The sequence below is a fragment of the Ascaphus truei genome, chromosome 3, assembly GCF_040206685.1.
Source record: "Ascaphus truei isolate aAscTru1 chromosome 3, aAscTru1.hap1, whole genome shotgun sequence".
Taxonomy (NCBI): domain Eukaryota; kingdom Metazoa; phylum Chordata; class Amphibia; order Anura; family Ascaphidae; genus Ascaphus; species Ascaphus truei.
The window spans coordinates 380,581,180-380,602,970 of record NC_134485.1 but is presented as its reverse complement, the minus strand read 5'-3'; the positions used below and the strand labels follow the sequence as shown (position 1 = coordinate 380,602,970).

Below are 21,791 nucleotides of genomic sequence, written 5' to 3'. Positions count from 1 at the left end.
CTTCTTGTTTCCCTCATTCTAATCTCCACACAGTCTCAGTTCTGTGCAGTTATGTTAATATGATCTGTATAATGTTCTTTGCAGATATGATGAAGATACTACTTCAACAAAAGGCTTGGAAATAGAGTGGACGACTCTAAAAGAGGTCAGTTTAATTGATTATAGAGCTGAAAAACCAACAAACTGAGCTACAAGAAATAATGGAGTTCATTTATAATACAGTACATCTTTATGCTTACCAGAGATAGGCAACGTTATTGGGTCATCTATAACATCTTAATAATATCATGTCAGGCAAAAAATACATTGAGTACATCGTAAATTCTTAGATAAGGGAAGAAGTAAAGAAGTTAAACAAAACATGCATAAAAACAATCAAGTGAACCTCAGAAACAAGATTAAAAATGCTTTTGTATATGAGCATGGGCAATTACTAATAAGATATAACTTTTTTTGCAGAAGGAGTGGATGGTGGATAAAAGTTGGCTTTGCCTATCTCTGTTTTTAATATAGGGTCAGGATTCATTGAGGCACCATATGTAGAAGAGGGTTAAACTGGCCTGGTTAGGCTAGGAACAGAAGAAGGGGCGGCTGAGTTACTGCACCATGTAGTACATTAGGCCATCTGACTCCACTGGTTCTTTGTGATTGCTACTACATTTTTCAACTCAGTTAAACATGAGCCCCTAATTAACCTTTAACAAAAGCAACATGTACTGTAATGTCTATTCAGTAGTTAGGTTTATCTGCATGTTCTCAGATAATTAAATGTACACTGTCATAGTATTACAGTGTATGTATCTTGTTGCACTTACTTGTTTGTAGCAATTAAAGCCGGTGTTTAAATAACATAATAATATGACAAAATGCAAAACTATTCAATGCTGTATTTATGTTGTTTAATTCCAAAAGTTCATGAAATATTGTTCCCAATTTTTACAGGACGTTGATCATTTGTACTTGACAATCTTCGACTTGCAGACAAAACTAACTGGACTTGAAGATCAGATAGTCCTTTCCAAACAAATATATGACGCTGTGAGTATGGAGTACAACCAGATATCAGTATGAAAAAAACGATGTCAAATGTTTTATAGAATAATTTACATTCAGCTGAAAATGGCAACGGAAAGCTCTCATTCTGATCTCTTTCTTTAAGATTCAAATTAAATATGTGCAAACCTGGGCACGTCATTTTGTATTTAGGACTCATTTAAAAGTAGCTAATATGCTGGTGTGACTCCAGAGTGTGCCTCCAAAGTGTGCCTCCAGAGTGTGCCTCCAGAGTGTGCCTCCAGAGTGTGCCTCCAGAGTGTGCCTCCAGAGTGTGACTCCAGAGTGTGCCTCCAGAGTGTGACTCCAGAGTCTGACTCCAGAGTGTGACTCCAGAGTGTGACTTCAGAGTGTGACTTCAGAGTGTGACTCCAGAGTGTGACTCCAGAGTGTGCCTCCAGAGTGTGCCTCCAGAGTGTGCCTCCAGAGTGTGCCTCCAGAGTTTGCCTCCGGAGTGGGACTCTGAATACACATTACTTTATTCTCAATCTGACAGGTGTTTCACCGTTTATGTCAGTGCAGTTGATACAGCCCTACAATCCAAATACCATGTTGTCAAAAATATCTATTATACTTTTAAACAAAATGCAAATCTGATTTTATTGAAATGTAATATGAAAACAAAAAAGGCCAACATTGCATCTCCTAGATAGCAGGGATGTATTTTTAGAAACTCACTTTGACTTTAAGCGGCATTTCCGTGCATTAGTGCCCCGATTGGCACTATCCCTGTTAAATGAATAACCCCTTATATATGTATATGTATATATATACTGTATAGCAAATGGAAATATTACTGTATGCTCATTTACATATATATATATATATATATATATACACACTGTATATGTATGACGTACCTGGTCCTGTAAGATAATTAAAAAATAATACCCCCTGTTAACAAAAGCAACAACCTAGCTTGAACTATTTTATCCAATGCCATATATACTGTATATACTGTAGCTATTTGGCCATATTCTGTGATCTTGAAACTACTCCCAAAATATTAACTACTATGTTGCTTGGATCAGTCTGCTTTTCCCTCAAGAAGAAATAATGTAACAGTTTCCCCCAGAAGCAAAGCATCCACTTCTTAAATGCAAGTTTCTTTGTGTATAAAGATATTTTCTTTTGGGCCCTTAGTCAATAAACTCGGAAGGGGCTAATCGCACCGCAATAGACCAAAAACTGCCATTGACTTAATAGATATATTAGGGGCTTATATATTATATAAGCACTTAGGAGCTTATTCAGTAAAGAACTATTGCCATGGAAATTCCCATTTACATAAATGGTTGCTTCCGTGCGGTAACACAGAATCAGCGTTATCGCACTTTATTGAATAAGCCCCTTGTGGTCAATAGTTCAATGCTATAAGAAACAGAATGGTATTTTCTTCTATGTGTGTCTGTCTATTTACATTTGTTGTTAAAATGCTTTTTCCATACATACACAGAGAGTCAGAGAAGTACAGACCATTGTTACCAATGGCTCAAAAGCAGCAATCTCCATTTCATTTGACAACTATGCTCAGACTGCAGATCTTACAACAGCCATATCGGAAATGAAACAGCAATATGAAACTTTGGTTTCAAGGACCAAACGGGATGCGTTTGCTGCAGCTGAGAGCAAGGTACGTTTTAACATTTAATACAACAGCATATCACTGTACATCCTTCCAGGTGACCACATTTTAAATGTGCTTATGTGTTAAATACAAATAAGAAATGGGTTGTAGTCGTTTCTTTCCCATCTTATGATGTGTAAATCAAACCATGCCTGTATATTAAATTGACTAAATATTGATATATAATTATTATTATTGTTTATTTGTAAAGTGTCAACATATTCCACATCTCGGCACAGTGGGGGAACAGAGGGATATCAATTACATAAACAGAATGACATTCAAATAAGGACAAACGCATATTGTGCGACGGAGAATGACTCAGGATGGAGTATGGTGTGTAACCATTAAGGTTTGGGGGTGTGGATGTTAGGGGGTTTTAGATAGCATGGAGTTTGGTCAAGCTGGATGGCTGGTACCCATAGTGTTGGGGCAGTAGGGAGATATATTAGGGTTATGTCAGATAGGCTTCCTTAAAAAGGTGAGTTTGTTAGATGTCTGAAAGCTGGGGGAGAGTTTGATGGTACATGGTAGGGAATTCCAGAGATAAGGTGAAGCATGGGAGAAGTCTTGGAGGCGGGAGTGAGAGAAGGTGGTGTCAGGAGGAAATATGTATGTTATGGCAGAATGGAGGGGGCAATTTAAAAATATATTTGGGGACAAGGGCTGAGATGTAAGGGGGGGGCAGCATCATGTAAATGTAATTCTAAAGGAAATGGGAGCCAGTGTAAGGATTTGGATAGAAAAGCAGCAGAACTGGAACAATGAGTGAGAAAGATGAGTCTGGCTGCAGAATTTTGGTAGGATTGGAGTTGGGACAAGTGACGAGGGAAATGCCAAATAGAAGCTTGCAGTAGTCAAGGCTGGACAGGATAAGGGAGTGAATTAGGATTTTAGTTGGGTCATGAGTGAGAAAAGGGTGTATCCTAGCAATATTTCGGAGATTGAGATCACAGGACTAAGTGAGGGCTTGAATGTGAGGAATGAAGGAATGAACCCTTAGGCAGCAGCTTTGCTGTGTTGATGAAATTGTGTATTATTGACAGTGAAGGAGAGTTTGGGTGTAGGGGTGACTGTGGAAGGGGGAAAGATTATTCGCTCTGTTTTGGACATGTTAAGCTTCAAGTAATGGGGGGACATCCAGGAGGAGATTGCAGAGAGACAATTGGTGACACGGGACAAGAAAGAGGAGGAGAGGTCAGGGAAGGAGAGGTAGATATGGATGTCTTTAGCATAGAGAAGATAATGAAAGTCAAAAGATTGTATCAGTTCACCAAGAGAAGAGGTATAGAGTGAGAAGAGCAGAGGGCCAAGGAAAGAATATTGTGGGACCTCTACAGAAAGAGGGAGTGAAGAGGAGGAGACACTAGAGAAGGAAACACTGAAAGACCATTTGGAAATGTAGGGCTTGAAACAGCAGAGGAATGCATCACAGAGGACAATGGAATGGAGAGTGTGCAGGAGAAGGGGGTGATCAACAGTGTTTAAGGCAGCAGAGAGATCTAGAAGAATTGGTAAGGAGAAATTACCCTTAGACTTAGCTGTGAGTAGGTCGTTCGCCCCTTTTGTTAGTGCTGTCTCGGTGGAGTGCAGAGGGTAGAGAATGTAAAGAGTGAAGCAGGGAGTTGGAGGAGAGAAAGTAAAATGCTATTGTTTCTCTATTTAATGCATGCAATATCTACTTGTAACCCTTTTATCCCATCCCCCCCTAACTGAGATGGGGGGGGGGCACTCTCCTTCACTGGTTATAATGGTGCTCCAACCTGCTGGTAACATGAGGGCTGAGGGCTCCGCAGTGGTGTGGGGAGAGCCAGAACAGGGACAGGGGTTGGGACAGGTTACCTTGTTCTGGTCATCTCTGGGTGGTGCAGTGCCTCCAGCCAGTAGGGATCCTCTGGGGGCCTTCAGAGGGGGAACCCCCACTGACACTCTTCACATACCAGAGACAGGGATTCCACACAGCAATGTCTTTCTGGAGTTTTACTGCAGCATATCAGCACAGCATCACAGCATCACAGCATCACAGCCTGTAATAGCATATTCCTCTCTCTCTAGCTCAGAACCCTGGCTAGCATCATGCTCTTCTTTTCTCCCCCCCCCCCAGCATGGGGGGAAGGGAAGAGACAGCTTTCTTCTGTGTTGTCTCCTCTATCTCCTCATCAACACTCTCACTAACTAACTGATTACTGACTACTTAATTTAGGAGGTATGTCCCAATATGAATATCTCAAGGGAGTGTCTCTAACTTTGAATCATTACAAGACAAAGCCGGATACAGATTGGCCCACACACAGCAGGGGATGTTCCAACCAATATCCACCCCTTTGATTGACAACCTCATGTTGCAAGGCCTGCCCTTGAATATTGCTACACATTCAAGGCTGAAATGCACTTACAGACCTCTTGAAGGAATTAACCTTTCCACTGCCTGTTCTAACAGGACTGACAGAGGAAAAGCCCAGAAAAAGAAGTAACTGCCGGGAGGCCATGTTACATACTGTATAAGCAATAAACAGCCTTATGCAAAGAATGTATAATGCTGTTTAATGCTTATAGATGTTGTGTGCTTTTGGGAAATACCTACAGGTGCGCCGATGAGTATTCTAAAACTTGCCTTAAACTTGCCTTGGAAAATCTGGGGCTATCACCAACAAGGTCCAGGTACATGCTGGGTACATGCTGCAAAATTTTCACTGACATTTCTGCAGAGACTAATGGCTCATTGGATTAACACAGCAGGGGTCCCTGGCAGTCCCATTCAGTTTGAATGGGACTGCCAGGGACCCCCACTGTTAATCCGATGGGCCATAAGTCTGTCTGCAGAAATGTTGCAGCATGTACCCAGCATGTACCTGGGTCTTGTTGGTGATTGCCCCAGATTTGTTTTAGAATACTCGTCGGCACTACAGTAGCATTTCATAGACAAACAAATTTAAAAAAAGTGTGCTCTTGTATTTTATTAATATTAGACCTGTTCTATTCTTTAAATCTGAGAATGCCATCTGATATTTGAGCGTGTTTGGTTTTGCATGTAAAACAATTATTCACCAGAGTAATTATTAACCTCCATTCGAGAACACTTTACGGAGCTAAATTGTTAGTCTATTTTTTTTTATGTAGTAGAATATATTGACTGTCCTCTAGGCTACTGACCAATGGAATAGTTTGCTAGTCTCTTCAGTTTATAATTTCTATATATATTTTGTAATTTCTAAGATCATTATGGCATCTGGTTCTTCACACCCATCAGGACACGCACTGACATCATACAAAGAAGAATTCAGGATGTTGAAACTACAGTTTGATTCAGTACAGCGTGAAATAGACCGTGTGAAGGCACTGGTAAGATTTTTTTCTTGTTTGTTTTTTCTTTTTTTTTCTTTAGGTTAACATGAAAAACAATGTGTCAAAGCATCTGCTTATACAGTAAATAATGTTTACGAAATGAGTCAATCTATGCGCAATTTAGAGGCCAGAGCAAACTTTAGCCCACAGTTCTGATCCAACAATTTAGTAGCCTTAAAAAATAGCCTTGTTGGTATAAAGTTAGGGTTTCAACTCCAGTTACATATTGTTACTGCAACACAATAATGTGTTCTGCATATTTTGATGTCTGTCGTATCTGTACTAGTAATCTAGGAATTTAAAGTTCACAGGAATTTATATTTGATGAGAGATTCACAGGCATGTGTAAATATTATAAAATAATGGTTTATCAAGTGTATTTATTTGTTCTTGTTTGTGCATTTGGGTTTTGCCGAACTGAATTTTATTAACATATGTGCTTTATTAAGCTATTGTACTATCTATAGAGGGTGACAATGAAAACCTGTAATGATGTCCTAAAACCCCGGCTTTCTCTCATTTTAAAGAACATTCAGCTGGAAACTTATATTGCAGAAGCTGAAACAAGCACCGGCAGTGAAACAGAGCAATACCAGGAGCAAGCCTCAGCTCTCAAGTCTCAGTTAGACGACATCAGGAAGGTAAAGCAGCATCCTACATTTAGTTGTCTTTTTATGCTTGTATTAATTAAAAAGAAAATAGCCCTCTCACTGCCCACGTTGCTGGAAACAGATGCTTTTTATTAAACAAAACAAATGCAGATATATATATATATTTGTGTCAAAAGGAGTGCTACAGAGCATGGCCAAGTGTATACAACAAAAGACAAAAATACCCAAATGTATACAATAATGTGACAAAATACATAGTTAAATACTTCAATGTTAGTATTCTCATGAGTAAGGATCATTTAGTTAAACACTTTGGCCAAAGCGTTATAAGCCTGCAGCCACGTCACAGCGTGACCAGTCTACAGGTCCTAACACTACCTGTGAAAATTCTTATTTACCTCTGCTGCAAGGAGAATGGTCTCAGTGGACCTGTCCTGCACAGGTACATGGAAAAACCTGCTACTTAAAAAGTGGGGTGGGGTGGGGTGAGCTTATGAGTAAGGGTCATTTAATTAAACCCTTTGGCCTGTGCAGGACAGGTCCACTGAGACCCTTCTCTGTCCAGCAGAGGTAAATGAGAATGTTCACAGGTAGTGTTAGGACCTGCATAGTGGTCATGCCATGAAATGGCTGCAGGCTTATAATGCTTTGGCCAAAGGGTTTAACTAAATGACCTTTACATTGAAATATTTAACTATGTATTTTGTCACATTTTATATTTTGATAATGATTTATTATATATTTTCTGTTGTGTTTCTTGGACTTTGTTTTGTATCCGCAGCTTGTGTTGGGTTATAAAATTAACTATAGGGTAGATCCTCAGAAGGTGGCTAATATTTATAGGGTACGTTATCCCATTTTAATAACGCATATCCCCAAAGCTGCTTAACACTATATTGTTAATCCATTTTCCTTAAAAATAAGGGATCCTTACATTTTAACGGACCTTAGGCTTCTTTATAGGCAAATCATATGGTAATGAGCACTTTACCTACCAATGGAAATCCTCAAACTTCCATTACTGTTAAGGTTATGCTAATAACGTAACAATATTTCAGCCTAAAGCTGCCCTTACCCACTTCTAAACACTGAGGGGCATTGCCTTATTTAGCCAAATAGCCTATAACAGAAAAGGGAAGGACTTAAAAAATGTGTTTTTGATTAAAGTGAATGTTAGATATGTTTATTTGGCCTACTATTGTATGTATAATTTATGGTATAAAGTTTGCATTTACCAGAATGAATCTACATATGTGAAAATGTTTTTCGAGTAGACAGAAGTAACTAAAGTAGTATTTAAGTACACACAGTCAGGCACTGTGTGTAAAAATAAATAAATAAATGTAACATTTATATAATATTCAACAAACATAACTATATACATTACAGACCCTGAGAAACATATATTAACATATGTACTGTACAAAGTACATCTGGTGTGGTGGGGAAAGAGGTGTCGAGCAATGTGTTCATGCTCTCCTACATTGCCCAGGTCAGAACACTAACAGATCCCATCAACTGGGATAGCAGTTACAGCTGTGGTGAGCTAACGTTCCCTAATAGCGTTCCTTCCCAATGCGCATGTGCAGTGTATTTTTCTAGGCTACGGTAATCTACTTTCATCCAGGTAATATTACCTTGGTCGTTTTGCTAACAGACCTCACTTTTGCATATCATCAGCCTTGAAAATACCCATTAATGAAGGTGAAAGTAAGGTCCGTTACATTCATAGGTACGGTAATATTATTTGCCCTTATTTAGCATACTTCTGAGGATCTAACCCTATGGGGCCTATGCAGAGAGCAGCGAATTTTAAAATTGGCGAATTTATTAAAAAGTAGCTTTTTTGGAGAGTTTTATTCTCCATATGCAGAAATGTGCGAATTCTGCTATGTTTAACATGAATGCGTCTGGCGAGTTTAAATTGGCGAGATGCGCGCTTCACAAATGTGTAAAAAAAAAATCGCGCCTTTTTTTTCCCTTTGCAATGGCCGCGAGCGGCAGCTTCTTGCCAATTTTTTCTGGCGAGGCAAAAAGGAGACAATCGCGCCATTTTATTGGCGCGAACAACCGCTAGATGCCGTTCGCTCCTCTCTGCATTAGGATATTTTTAAAACTGGCGAGATTGAGGTTCTCGCCAGCCGCGAGGCGAGTTTTAGAAATAGAAAAGAAAAATTGGCGCGTTTTTCGGAACTCGCCATTTTCTGCTGTTTTCTGCGCGATTTTCTCCAAAAAATGGCGAATTTCGAAATAGCGCTGCTCTCTGCATAGGCCCCTATGTGAGATAACATGAAAAAGATAATTACGTATCCAAATTTAACGAAACCCGATTATGGTATTTTAAAAGTTGAATGCAAATGATTCAATTCAACGTTGTTTTATATCTCTCTTTATTTTCCCCATGTTAGCAAATTGCTCATTATGGCCAAGAGTATCAAGACCTCTTGGCAATGAAGATGGGATTAGATGTGGAAATAACTGCCTACAGGAAGCTAATGGACAGTGAAGAGTTGAGGTAATGCCAACATTTACTTGAGTCGCAAATGGGAGAGAATGATTCATTTCTACCAGTGTGTCCATGTTAACGGAGGGTGTTGCAACACAAGGAAACACGCTGGGTTTTTTTGTACATGCAAGGAAACATACTATAAACACGTGTACAGTACAGTATATACAGTATTATGATTCCATGAAAATAAGTTTCTCCTATTTCAGGGAGCATTTTTGTGAAATGATTTTTCAAACAATATTACCTATGATAGTAACTAACAGTAAGCAAAAATAGTGTCACCTGCTCCAATTTTCCTGTTCTCCTTCTGTTTTATTCCTCTTCCTTCTGAGTCTACGGAAGATCATTTAATGCCCAGGATCTTACAGAGTTTTCTTCAGTTTTGGCATTTCCATTGGATTGGTTTATTTTTATTTTTTAAAACAACAACAGAGAAAGCTCAGTTATATGCTCAGCGAATTATAAGGGGGCCACTGTCACACATCAGATCCCATCACTATTCATTGTTGTTGGACTCTGGCACGTAATTGGTTAAAATATTATCTCTGTTCATTCTGAAATCTCTGCTTTTAGTGACCTGGCATTCTGCCTGTGACTTTTTCAGGCTGCCTTTTTGTGCCCAGTTGTTGTATGATTGACGTAATAGTCAGTTTTGCAGAGTGTACTGTAGCAGATTGTAAATCAGAGAGCAATGCTGGAACAGCTCAGCAGCATTAGAACAGGACAAACGAATGGGTGGCCATTCTGTAAATGTTTGACAAACAACATTCAACCAGATTGAATGCAGGGCATTACTTATACTTTAATGTATGTGTACAAGCAGGAAGCTGTGGGTTTAGGTCAGAAGTTCATGTTCCGAAAAAAGGGTAGTGAATGACCCTCAAAAAACAGACAGAGCAGTCTACAACATGTAACAATACTAAACATTGTATTGTATTGTATTGTATGTCTTTATTTATATAGCGCCATTAATGTACATAGCGCTTCACAGTAGTAATACATGTGGTAATTGAATAAATAACAGATAATATAAATAACAGATCATGGGAATAAGTGCTTTAGACAAACATAACATTAAGGAAGAGGAGTCCCTGCCCCGAGGAGCTTACAATCTAATTGGTAGGTAGGGAGAACGTAGGAGGGAGTTCTGGTAAGTGCGTCTGCAGGGGGCCAAGCTTTATGTATCATGTGTTCAAAATGTTCACAGTGCTATTCGTATGCTTCTTTAAGCAAGTGTGTCTTAAGGTGGGTCTTAAAGGTGGATAGAGAGGGTGCTAGTCGGGTACTGAGGGGAAGGGCATTCCAGAGGTGTGGGGCAGTCAGTGAAAAAGGTTTAAGGCGGGAGAGGGCTTTAGATAAAAAGGGGGTAGAAAGAAGACATCCTTGAGCAGAACGCAAGAGTCGGGATGGTGCATAGCGAGAAATTGCTGAAACATTGCTGTGCTATAGTCCCAAACTTGTTCTACATTTTCAAAATGATCTAGTTATTTTTGGACATTTCTTTAAATCTTCTATTTCTCCAGGAAAAAAATATATACTTTTAAAAAAGCATACAGTACACTTGCTAGCAAACCCATTCTTTTAGTAATTGTATCCATGCGTCAACGTAATTGCTTATAATGAGAGTGGTACTAGACAGATTTTTAAGAAGTCCCACGTGTATTAAGAATGCACAACATTGTTCTATACTACACAATTTTCCTTTACAGGTGTAAATTTAGTGAAACAGTGAATTAGGATTCTAAAATAGGGAGGATGATTGCAGAGTTGGCGAGTTCCAGTGAAGTCAAGTTATTTCTGATATGTTTAAAGAGCATCTAGTAATTTTATTGAAAGACTCTGAAGTGCTTATATTCTTTTTTTTTTTTTTTTTTTTTTTGAGGCTGGTAATTAGAGTTGTGTGAAATGTTTGCAAAACGTCAGCAACAATGTGCAAAAAAACTGCAACGTTTACAGAAAAATGGCATTTGCCATGAAAATTTGCCATTTTTGCTCAATTTCAAAAGGCAACATTTCGCACCATTTTCTCATCAAAACACCATACCCGGCATTTGCTAAATGTACTAAAAAATCATTAAAAAAAAATTGCTAATTAAAACATATCAAGTTTGCAATATTTTCCCATATATTAAAAAAAGATTTGTGAAGTCTTGAACGCTCATGTACAGCGGTGCTCATAAAGAATTATCATGTTGATCCATTCAAAGGTATCACTTGCCGCAAAAACTTCTCTATGACTAGGAGCAATGTAACAGAACTGCAGTCTAAATCAGCCCCAAATAACTATTTGCTCATTTGCATGACATTACCCAGAATCCCTGGGTGCAGTGGAAGCATTGTATGCAATGAGATAATAGTGAAAAATGGTATTTGCTGCCCAAAATAACTTTAACCTCAGTGTAATTCAGAGAAACAAAAGGTCTGGGCCATAACATTTTTATCCATGCCTGAAAAAATTGCACCTCTAAATAATTGAAACTGCATGATAGCAGAAAACTTGATGACAGTTCCAGTATTTTAAATGAACACTACGATTTAAGGTGTTGTACATGCCTGAAGTAAAGGTTAAATGTACAGGTTAATACGATAAGAAAAGGCACATTCAGTATTAAACTAAACAGAGCTGTATTGTATTTATATTTCTTTTATAATATCTGGCCTGTTGTTTCTCATTTGTACACAATTCTACATTGTAAACAGTAAATAAAAATATCACTTGTGAGCATATTCACATGTCTCAGGCAGGTTCACAACCCTGTCTTTCCCCATTATCTCTTAATGCTTCCACTGCAACCAGGGATTCTGGGAAATAGCATGGAACCGAGCCTACAATGTGCTACCTTTAAAATTTAAACAGAAATATGCTTTTGGCAATTTTAGGTGTGTATGTTCTGTAGTAGCAACTTTCACTCAATTGGATGGCAGCAGGCAAACAATACTGTAGCTCAAGCATTTTATTCAATATAATCCGGGGAGTAAATTAGAAATGAATTCAGACTTGATACCTCTGCTGCTGGAAAGGTTTGCAGTTCAGTAGATGTAAATCCAGCAGTTTATGGGTTCATTTTTCCCCATTAATATAAATGTCCTTTTTAGTAGTAGGACACAGCATTCTTTGATTATGTGGCAATATACCGTGCATTACGTTTCACTAACATACGCCATGTGCCAAAGCGCATTTACATGAACTGCAGTTACAGTATGCAAGATTATGTGTAGTGCTGCAGTTTCGTGTGGTACAATCAGGAAAAGCTGTTTACACCATGATTTAAACCCTGAACTTTTCAGAAAGTAGAAGGCAGAAAATGTATACATTTTTTCAGCAATGTAGTTTTCTTCATAGCTTTGAAATGTTGATCAGAACGAATGCTACTAATGCTGTATTCAATTCCTTTATCCATGTCCGTTTAATTTAAATATGTATGTGAATATCTACTGGTGCGGGGTTATTTAAATCTATTGACTGCTGTATATCAGTGAAGGTAGTGTGTCTGGAAGCACTTTAAGCATGGAGAACAATCTGAATCATTGTTTGCTCTTAATGGCTCATCTCATACTATGGACCTCATGCAGAGAGCATAGAATTTTAAAATTGGCGAATTTCATAAAAAGTAGCTTTTTTGGAGAGTTTTATTCTCCATATGCAGAAAAGTGCGAATTCTGCTATGTTTAACATGGATGCGTGTGGCGAGTTTAAATTGGCGAGATGCGCGCTTCAGAAACGTGTAAAAACAAATTCGCGCCTTTTTTTCCCCTTTACTATAGGCGGCGAGCGCCATCTTGCCATCTTTTCCTGGCGCGGCAAAAATGCGAGAATCGCGGCATTTTTTGGCGCGAACAGCCGCTTTATGCCGTTCGCACCTCTCTGCATTCGGAGAGTTTTAAAAATGGCGAGATGGAGGTTCTCGGAAGCCGCGAGGCGAGTTTTAGCAATTGAAAAAACAAAATGGCGCGTTTTTCGGAACTCGCCATTTTCTGCCGGTTTCTGCGCGAAATTGTACAAAAAATGGCGAATTTCGAAATAACGATGCTCTCTGCATAAGGCCCTATATTTTATTATATGCGAAAGTGCATATTAGATTTTGAGCTGAGGATCACCTGAGAGAGGCACTTTATGATGCGTTAACATTGCACTAATTTGTGAAGCAACCTTGCATCTGACTCGTGTATCAAACAGTGAGTCAGTTACAGGTGTCTTTAAGACTAGTTCATATAATAAATTGACTTTGTATTCACCCTGAAGCGATTCACTGCTACAGACGTTTGCTTTAAATAATGAGGTGTAAGAACGCAGAATTGCGTTCATTTGATTGGCCATACCAAGTTCTCAAACTATATGAAGTATGTGCTTTGTCTTGGAGAAAATCTCTCCAATTTAGCCAACCACATTTTTTTTAACAGTGATATACTGTAGAACACCCTAAATCGTAGTGTTCATTTAAAATACTGGAACTGTCATCAAGTTTTCTGCTATCATACAGTTTAAATTATTTAGAGGTGCAATTTACAACACAAAGGGGGAAGTCAGCCAAAATTAAGCAGACATTGACGGAATTTGAAAAATATACTGGAACTAATAACCTAGGTAATGAAAGTGTGATTTATTAGATTACGGTCTCCGTAGTCTGTCATAATTTGACATCTAGATTGCCCACAAGGTCGTGGCTCACACTAGGGGGCCATGTATTATACTGAGACAAGAGACTTGCCTTTTTATCTGTCTGTTAGAATAAGGCCACGTTAACCCTTGTGATTTCAAATTCTGTACACACTGCTTAAAATAGAGGATGTAAACATAGTTTAATCTGGCTCTTCTGCAGCTAGTAATATATGCAAAGCTCTCTATCAAAACAGGAAGCTGACATTATGCATAAACAGAGGATGAGTAAAGAAGACAATAGGCGCTGAATGATGCACAGCTGCATATTTACACATACTGTAGCGAAATGTCACATCTTGCATTAGTTATTGCAATCCAGCAGATGTTATAACAGTTACGTGAAGTACTGTACTCTAGTGAATTTTGAACATATGCAATTACTTAATGCTTTTAGAAAATACATTAAGTAAGAGTGCATCTATGTACATTTAAATGTGCACTTACACACACACACACATACACGCACGCACGCACGCACGCACACACACACACACATATACACACACATACACACACGTAAAAGAAAGCATACTGTAGCTGTCTTCATTTTACTCTTCTTTAATCCTTATCACATTTCTCATAATAACATTGCTGCTGTTTTCCGTTTTGGAAACATTATTATGTAAAATTATTTCTTGGACTTCACTTTAACGGTTGGTACCATTGCAACCCTGATTGCTGTCATATAGGAATTGCATTTGCATGATTTATTCAGTTAGGTATAAGACCTTAGCAAAAACAATGTGGTCCCTGTCATTTTGTGTGGCTCTGCTGCTCCTAATTTATGCATTTGGGCTTTAATTTTAGAAGATAAACTAAAATAAATTAAAAGAAAATACTAGTAAAGCTTTAAAGCATCAGAATGAATTCACTGCTTTTATTTGGAATTTTTTTCTCTCAAAATGTTGGTGAACTTTTATGGAAACTTTTTGAATTATATTAGTCATGTGTTGGTTCCTTTTTGACTTTGTTAGTTTTTACAATGCCACGTTGCCACCCAAGTCTCAATTCCAGAGTTGATCATCATGCAAAAATGTTTGGGCAACTGATACCAAGGATCTGAATTTCAGTGAAGAGTGGGTTATTGGTAGAGTTGGGCAAATCCGCCCAAATCGGTTTCACGGATTTTCTTGCATTTTTCCCCCCCAAAATCCGTTCCATGGTGTAAAATTCGCAAACGGATTTAATCGGTTTTAATCCATGCAGATTCATTAAAAAAAAACGCCATTGGATACAACCCATGGACGGATTTGTGGAATCCAGCAATCTGTTGGCGGATTCTTAAGAATATCACATACTTAGGAAACTACAGAGTTATTTATACTTATTACTTATTGTACTGGTAAATGTAAAAATGAAAAACATATGTACATTTAACATTATACAATTGCACAGCATCACAGCTTGTATTGTATTATGCTGACCTTTAATTTGTTTTCCTAAGCAAAAGAGCATATTCTGCTTCAACCAAGATGCTCCTTTTAATGTGCTCCTTCATTTCATGCAGTTGTTAATAGGTTGCTAAAAATAGCAGTGCTGTATTCCCGTAAAGTATTACAGCCGAAATAGAGCAGAGCAGAACAAAGGAGCCAATGCATTGTGTTCTCTACAGCTACTGTTTGTTGACTTGGCAATATTTTACAATGCAGAGGAAGCAAATACCACTATTCCCTAATGTTTCCCATCAGAAGTAGTGAGATAAAATAGATCAAACAAGGAATGTAGTCCAGATTCCTTAACAGAGAAGTGTGTCAGATCTCAGGAGGTATGCAGAAAGAAATTAGGCTTTGGCACAGAGGGGTAACTAAGGTGGGGCAACCGGGGCAGCTGCCTCGGGTGGACTTGTATTGCTTGCAGATGAGGAGGAGCGCAGGAAAGTGTGATGATATATGAAAGAAAAAAAATATCATATATAGTGCAGATTGTAAAACACTGCAGTTATGGATTAATTCAGTAGAATAGAACTCACAAAGGTCGTAGATAATTTCACATGTCAGAGATCCTTCTCTCTCTGACTGGAGCCCTTTAGACAGTAATTGCCAGGATGTCCCTCAGTGCACAGGTATATGCAAATAAAGAGAAGCCACAATAGTGCATACTATTTCAAATCAGTGTATTAAACAATTAACAAGAGTATAACACACTCACATTTGCCAAGTAAAATCGGGTGGGGGAGAGAACCGTAGATTGTTCTTTGGTGCAGTTACAGGCAGCTTCACAGCGTCTTAGAATCTCTCACTGTGATTCCCGCATCCGTCGCCGTCGCGTCACTTCCGGTGTTGCGTCACGGCTAAGGGCGGAAGTTCCCACTGGACGAGATCTCTGCCTGAATAATTTGTTTAAAATTATTGTTTTGTGTATATGTCACTTTAACAACACACTGGGTTTTTGCACCTCGCGCTATGTGTGAGCGCTGAGGGGGTTAACATATTGTTATATCTCTGGATTGATGGGCCTATAAATAGTACAGAGGTATCTCCCATCTAATTACAACTCCTGACGAAGCATCTGGCGAAACGCGTAGAGTTTGAAGTGAGGGAACCAGTTCGGAAGGACTGGCAAATTCAGGCAGAGATCTCGTCCAGTGGGAACTTCCGCCCTTAGCCGTGACGCAACACCGGAAGTGACGCGACGGCGACGGATGCGGGAATCACAGTGAGAGATTCTAAGACGCTGTGAAGCTGCCTGTAACTGCACCAAAGAACAATCTACGGTTCTCTCCCCCACCCGATTTTACTTGGCAAATGTGAGTGTGTTATACTCTTGTTAATTGTTTAATATACTGATTTGAAATAGTATGCACTATTGTGGCTTCTCTTTATTTGCATATACCTGTGCACTGAGGGACATCCTGGCAATTACTGTCTAAAGGGCTCCAGTCAGAGAGAGAAGGATCTCTGACATGTGAAATTATCTACGACCTTTGTGAGTTCTATTCTACTGAATTAATCCATAACTGCAGTGTTTTACAATCTGCACTATATATGATATTTTTTTCTTTCATATACCATCACACTTTCCTGCGCTCCTCCTCATCTGCAAGCAATACAAGTCCACCATCCGGGGATCTGGAACTGTGCCATCAGAGGAAGTTGAGCTGCCTATTTTTACACTTTTATTGTTATTTTAATCACTATTGGTGTGAGATAGATTTGTGTATTTCAGTTGTATTTTATCAACATTATTGGTTTACCATTCGAGAGCGCCCAGTCCACCACCCACCTCCTTTCCCTTCCCCTTTCCCACACCCCATTTTTGCCTCGGGTGGAGCCTGATAAGGAGTGCAGCATGGGCACAGTAATTCAGCTATTGAAGACAGGTCCACTGACAGGGGGCAGAGTAGGGACAGCTGTCCCAGGCCCAGCAGAGGTGGGCCCATATGGCAGTCTCATGGAGGAGGCCAAGTCCTGCCAGAGGTCGGGGCCAAACCCACGAAATTGGTTGCTTGGTTCGACCCCCCCTCCGCTGCTAGGATGAACACCCCCATTTAACATGTCGGGCCAAGGGGGGAGAAGGTAGGAGGGGGGAGTGAAAGAAGGTGAGAGTGACAGATGAGAGAGTGACAGAGAGAAAGTTGATGTAAGAGAGAGTTTTGAGAATGAGAAAGAGGAGGTGGGGAGTGAGAGAAAGAAGGGGAAAAGAGAATGAGACATGGGGGGGAAAGAAAGACAAGGGGACATGAGAGTTAGAATGAGAAGGGAAAGAGAGAGCGGGAAGAGAGAGAGGGGGGGCTTATAAATTACGGTTGCAGAAAATGATCCCAAAGGGATCAAGAAAAAGACCCTCCAAATGTATGCACTCTATGATTGTTTAGGGCTGTTAAGGTAAATATTTAGAAATTACAGTAGCTCCCATGGAGATATCAGGGTCTTAATAAAAACAAAAATAATACAATTTTATTACATCAATGTATGTGACAATGTGAATTAATCTATTAGAGAACAATGTTTAAAAATCCCCGTAGAGGAGTGGTAATATTGCTTTTCTTTAATGCCCAAAATTTCTAGGCAGTTATTTATTTTGTTTATTTTACCTCAACGGTAAATGTCAATATTACTGCGACATCAGCCGCGTTTCCAGAAAGATCATAAATAATTTCTGGCACTGTACTGTATATATATTGTATCCAAGTGATTTCAACGTAGCACATGAGTTCATCAACTTTGTTTTCTCTTGGCAAATCACTATGTTGCAAGTTATATAGGAATTATATCGCCCAATATGCTCACATGAATTACTTATGCATTGATTATATCATATATACTCCTTATTTCCACATTGGATATGGCATATAAATAGTTCCATTTTGACACATAATGTTACTTGCATATAGGTATATTTTGTCCTTTTATGGCATTATTGCCAGTTTTGCATATGGAATGTATATTTTCGTTTGGCTTATAAATTACCTCAGGGTAGTAGATCTTTGCCATCCTGACTAATGCTCTCTTAAAATATCCAAATAACATGAAGTAGACCACCAAAATATACCGTTACATGTCCATAAGTAATTCATGTGGTGTACTCAACGTAGGATTCACCAATATTGTCTATAGATCCTCCTGGATCTTTAATACTGATTGACTAGGAAATTAACATGTTTTCAGATGTAGAAAAGGCTTGTTTTTTTGGGATTCTTGCAGAAAAAAAGGTTCAAAAATATTTTTCATTTCCTACTTAATTAGAATTTCGATTCTTTAAGAAAAGCAAATGTTGATGCATAATTGACATCCAAAAACATTTGGTGCTGTAATCTTTCTTAGGAGCGTATATTGGAGTTGCAATACATTTGCGCTGAAAATAAATGTAAAAACAATGTTCCTCGGGTGCCTATAGGTAAACGTTATAAAACAGGAACATACAGTAGCTCCAAATGGAAATTATATATCCCGGTCTGGTCAGCCCAAGTGAATGCACTGTATACTAGCTAAAGAACAGAGCTCATTTGTCACTGCATATCTAGGACAATGATCCTTAGCCTTCTAATGCAGCAAGCCATCTCCAATGGCAATTTGTTCTGAGTATGCACAATTACACTATTTTTGCTGTTTTGACTAATGTACATTCTGGGGAATATGTATTGAGATAACACAATTAGCTGGATACTGCAAAACATTTGTTTTCTTCCTTTTATACTGCTGCATACAGTAGAGAATGGATTTACAGTATATTGTGTGTACAGTATAAGACTTCTTAATATTGTTTTTTTACATGTGTCCCTTAAGGGCAGAGGTTAACGCTACCTAAACCTGGCTGATTTATGTGGCCCATAGACAAAAGAACACTGCGCGAGTTCTAAATAGAAAGTTGGATACATCATATTATTAATATTGCACAGAATTTCCACTCCCTTATAAACAATCCCTAAGTCACTTGCTGGTGCAAGCAGATGAAAAAAAATGCATTGATATATTGACACAAAGGATGGAATATATGGTGTTTTATGGTGGACGTTGTCTTATGGCATAGCACCATATACAATAGCACAGCAATAAGGGCCCGCATATCATAATCAAAAGAGCATATTTGATTTTCATAAGATTCTAATATTAACAGTTCTGCACAGATCAATGGTGTTTGATAGCCTATGTGTAATCAAATGTTTATATTAAAAATGCAGTACCGGTTAATGTAGACATTTCAGCTTCATGACATGGTTCCTTTTACTTTATTTACAGGCTCAGCACTGGCAGTGGGATCACTGTGCAGATGTCGAAATCCAGTGCATCATTTGGTGGAGGTGGAGGCGGAGGGGGAGGTGGAGGTGGAGCAGGATATGGTGCTGGAGGCGGAGGTGGAGCAGGATATGGTGCTGGAGGTGGAGGTGGAGGTGGCTATGGATATGGCAGTGGTTATGGAGTCGATATTGGCGGCGGGTATGGCAGTGGCTATGGCATCGGCCTTGGCGGAGGCGGAGGTGGTGGTGGCCTTGGATTAAGCCTTGGCGGAGGTGGTGGTGGTGGTGGAGGCGGAGGTCTTGGTTTTGGTGGTGGATCAGGAAGCACGTTTGGAGGCAGTTTTCAATATGGAGGCCTGAATTCAAGTGCAAGTAAGTTTGTGTTGTTATTGCAATATGTTATTAATATGTTATCATGTGTATGCAGAAACATAGCTTTTACAGCCTTTTTACCCCAAATCTAAATAATTATAATAATAATTCATAATAATTGATGACAATATATAATGGTTATGTAAACTTTGACCATGATATAATAATATAATAATAAAGCTAAGCGAAATGGAAAAGCAATGCTAGGACAAAGTGGAAAAATGGAGCAACTTCTGTGCCTTTCTATTCAGTGTTGTAAAAGTCATTATGATTGGTATTGGATTGTAATGACCTTTTTGCAATGTATATTCATTCATATATTTCAACACCTTTGAAGAGAACATGTTATTATTATGATTGCCTCACGTGAATATGTAACAGTGGTTGGTATTTACTTATTATGGTTTTTTTTCCTTTTAGTATCTACGTCTTCTGCTTATTGAAGTACAGTAACAACTCAACATCTGTCCTGAATTTCAGAGAAATCACAATGTACAATCTTCCTGTGACAATTTGAAACTAACTGTGGACTTACTGAGCTTCACCGAAGCCAATCATTGCTTTATACTCTTTACTTAATATTTTCTAACAAGGGAACTTTGTTTTTTTGTGTATTATATGGCATTTTATTCCTCCACGTATTCTTGCGGTGAGTTAACAGGTTCTTTTTCTGTCTGTTTCTAAATACTGACCAGTTATTTTCAACAGAATGAAAGATAAATTATACATGTGAACCAGAGTCTGCGACATAAATCTCTAATTACTGAACTGCATGAAGTATGGCTTATAAGGGATTTCTCACTGAGCTGTGGACTGCTGAACTGAAAAGGATAGAACAATACATGTCAAGCTTAAAGTGTGTAATAATGGAAACACAGTATAAATGATTACCGTGATTGACACACTGCCAGGTTTTGAAAATGTGCAATTTCAAGCTAAACACACCATGTATTGTTTCTATTAAAGGAGTTTATTACAACCTCTTACAGAGTCTTAACATTAAACGTTTAGCAGTTTTCTGAACTGATTAAGGGCTGCTTGTAAAGAAATTAAAACATTAAAAGCATTTCCTAAACATTCAGGTGTATACTGTATGTGCCTATTTGAGTGCTTGTTTTATTTAGGTAATACATAACTGATTAACATACCTGAAATTCCATGAAGAAACAAGAACATCCAGGAAATAAACAGTACATGTCTTTTGCTAAAAGAGGTAGTAGTGAAATAATGTTGAAGCTGTTTATGCTATTAAATAACAAAATATGCAATAGGCCGAAGAGAAGAAGAAGAAGATGAAGATGAAGATTAAGATGAAAGGCCTGCCATTCTCGTGTTCACTTAGTCAAAAGGTGAAAATAATAATATTTTGGTAAATGCATTATAGTTGAATCAATTGTTAATATGCCTGTCACGTACCTGCTCGCCCACGTAGATAACTGGGTGCGAAAGGGGTTACCAGTAAACTATCTGCCCAGTTATCTCTCACCTCCCTGCAGGACACTAACATGAGTATGCACACCAGAAAAATCATCACAGCATACCGAAGTTGCTGCTGCTGCTGCTGCCGCCACCATGATTAATTTTAGAGTAACCTAATCGTCAAGGTTTACACCTAACGAGTCCATGGTCTCCTTATTCCATGAAAAATAAACACATTTAACAAATCCCAATTAAACAAAACAGGGTGGTAATTAATGGGCTATTCATTCATTGGGTTTGTACTCAGGGAGTAAATATAAGAAAGTATAGATTTGAATTAGATTAATTGAATTATTCCCCGCAATCTCTATTCCCCCCCCTAATTTATTTGAAATTGAACCCAAATTTCAACTATTTTGCTAAAAGTCAAATAAACAGGGTTAAAAACTCTAAAGAGAACCCCCCACGGATATGCCTTTTGTGCTACGGAGGGAAATCAGTAAGAATGTACAGACTAG

At 38.6% G+C, this 21,791-nt stretch overlaps 1 protein-coding gene across 2 annotated transcripts; it reads left to right on the top strand.

Moving 5' to 3' along the window:
* On the top strand, positions 1-20,931 carry LOC142490271 (thread biopolymer filament subunit alpha-like). 2 transcript variants are annotated; one of them, XM_075592330.1, is made up of 9 exons: positions 1-145; positions 943-1,038; positions 2,510-2,686; positions 5,897-6,022; positions 6,553-6,666; positions 9,045-9,151; positions 19,484-19,569; positions 19,606-19,854; positions 20,275-20,931. In XM_075592330.1, exons 3-9 carry the CDS (start codon positions 2,618-2,620, stop codon positions 20,295-20,297), a joined length of 774 nt encoding a protein of 257 aa, XP_075448445.1. In that variant the 5' UTR covers positions 1-145; positions 943-1,038; positions 2,510-2,617; the 3' UTR covers positions 20,298-20,931. The 2 variants fall into 2 exon arrangements, with proteins under 2 accessions (XP_075448445.1, XP_075448444.1); XM_075592329.1 differs by having other exon boundaries at positions 19,484-19,854.
* Positions 20,932-21,791: the final 860 nt, after the last annotated feature.

What these genes read in the sequence shown, in the direction of transcription:
- LOC142490271 (XM_075592329.1), top strand. Translation starts at nt 2,618, where the DNA reads ATGAAACAGCAATATGAAACTTTGGTTTCAAGGACCAAACGGGATGCG. An exon ending in TTGCTGCAGCTGAGAGCAAG is followed by an intron (nt 2,687 to 5,896) that starts GTACGTTTTAAC and finishes GTAATTTCTAAG; the next exon opens with ATCATTATGGCATCTGGTTC. An exon ending in TAGACCGTGTGAAGGCACTG is followed by an intron (nt 6,023 to 6,552) that starts GTAAGATTTTTT and finishes CTCATTTTAAAG; the next exon opens with AACATTCAGCTGGAAACTTA.